Source organism: Psammomys obesus, unplaced genomic scaffold (genome assembly GCF_907164565.1).
Source record: "Psammomys obesus unplaced genomic scaffold, mPsaObe1.curated_primary_1811, whole genome shotgun sequence".
Classification (NCBI taxonomy): Eukaryota; Metazoa; Chordata; class Mammalia; order Rodentia; family Muridae; genus Psammomys; species Psammomys obesus.
The window spans coordinates 9,305,117-9,306,673 of NW_026591598.1; the positions used below are offsets into that span (position 1 = coordinate 9,305,117).

The following is a 1,557-nucleotide window of genomic DNA, read 5'->3' on the forward strand; positions in this document are numbered from 1 at the left end:
ACACACACACACACACACACACACACACACACACACACACACACTCCAGATGTCAGAGCCAGATGTGCCTTCCGCTAAGACGGCTTGCGTAGCCCCACATAGCAGGTGCTCAACCCACTTCCCTATCAGGGCTGTGAGGACATTCTAAGCTCACTCCTCACCACTCCTGTGTGTGCTATGTAGAGACACTGACGTCCTCCTGCTATTCTTCCTTCTGTGCTTCCAGATCCTCCCTCCCCACCATATCCATGTGTCAGCCCCAGCAATGACTGGCTGCCTCCCTCCCATGGCTCAGCAGTGTTCTCCTCTCTTTCCCTTCTCTCCACTGCAGAGGAAGATCCATGTGCCTGTGAGTCCATACTGGGATTTGAGGCCAAGGTGGAAGGCCTGTTGCAAGCCCTGACCAGGAAGCATATCCTTCCTCAGGCTGTGGAGAAGCACAAAGGGCCAGGCTTCTGGGGCATGACTATAGAAAGGGGTCTGGCTTTAGATGTAGCCTAAAGCTTGGGGCAGCCTTCTCCTTCTAAGGCTGGGCTTCTGTCTGGAGAGGCTGGCATCTGCCTGGTAATAGACCTTGTCAAGCTCAGAGGCTCCTACAAGGCAGAGAAACTGAGGCAGAAGCCAAGTTCTAGGGATGGGACACAGACAGAGTGCTGGTCCAGGTCCGCCCTTCCCTCGGGGCGTCCAGATGGACTGGGCTGGATGGAGGACATGGTGCTTAGGCAGGCGGGTATGCCAGCAGGATCTCTGTCCAGTGGTGAGGGCCGATCTCAAGATGAGATTTTCAGGATTTGGACACATCTCAACCTTACTCTTCCTCTGGGCTGGCTCTCCTGGTCGCATGGTTCACATGCCTCACAATAGAGTTCTGGATATGCTTCCCCCCCCCCCCCCCCGCCAATGGAGCTCATTGGCTCATTTCTAAGGCACCCAGTGACATGGTGAACCCCAGCCCTCATTTAGAGGTGGACCATAACCTGATAGCTCCCAGTCTCAGATGGCTCATGGTAGGACTGAGCCTGAATGATCACAGCTGAGTATTCTTGGCAAAGGGGGAGGGAGGGAGGGAGGGAGAAAAAGTCCTGGATGTAGCTCCTGGGGGAGGGGGGACAGGAAACCATCCCTCCCAGCTCCAGCCACCGGCACAGGCCCTTAACTCCAAGTCTACTAGAAGCTGTAAGCAAGCGGCTGGCTGTCCTGGAGAACAGAATTGACTAACAGCGCCTGTGGCCTTGCCACCTCCCACCCAACGCGTGGCTCGAAGGGTCCTGGGAATATCCCCTGTAGCTGGAGTTAGCCTGGCTTTGCTGCTTTAGTGAGGCAGCCTGGGGAAGATGGCTGTAGGTCTCCCCAGCCTCTGCTGTGCTAGGGCCAGGAGCAGGAAGGGATGCGTGCTTGTGCCCGCTGGGAGTGAGTGATGACGTCTGTGTGTGCCTGAGTGTGCCCATGTGTGTCCAGGAGAAAGGGTGTGTGCACAGGTAAAAATGCAGAGAATGGGTGTGTGAGAGATGGTATGCATTTTTTTTCTCCAACCAAAAGCTTAATATATTCCTGATT

The 1,557-nt window shown here is 55.2% G+C and overlaps 1 protein-coding gene across 1 annotated transcript in view; it reads left to right on the forward strand.

The window, feature by feature from the left end:
• Nucleotides 1–1,258, forward strand: part of Matn1 (matrilin 1) — an 8,447-nt gene extending 7,189 nt beyond the window's left edge. Inside the window, exons 7-8 of the mRNA XM_055611459.1 lie at nucleotides 332–412; nucleotides 1,169–1,258. Coding sequence (XP_055467434.1) covers nucleotides 332–412; nucleotides 1,169–1,218 — 131 coding nt within the window. The 3' untranslated portion in view covers nucleotides 1,219–1,258. The remainder of the gene's footprint in view (nucleotides 1–331; nucleotides 413–1,168) is intronic.
• The last annotated feature ends 299 nt before the right edge of the window (nucleotides 1,259–1,557 follow it).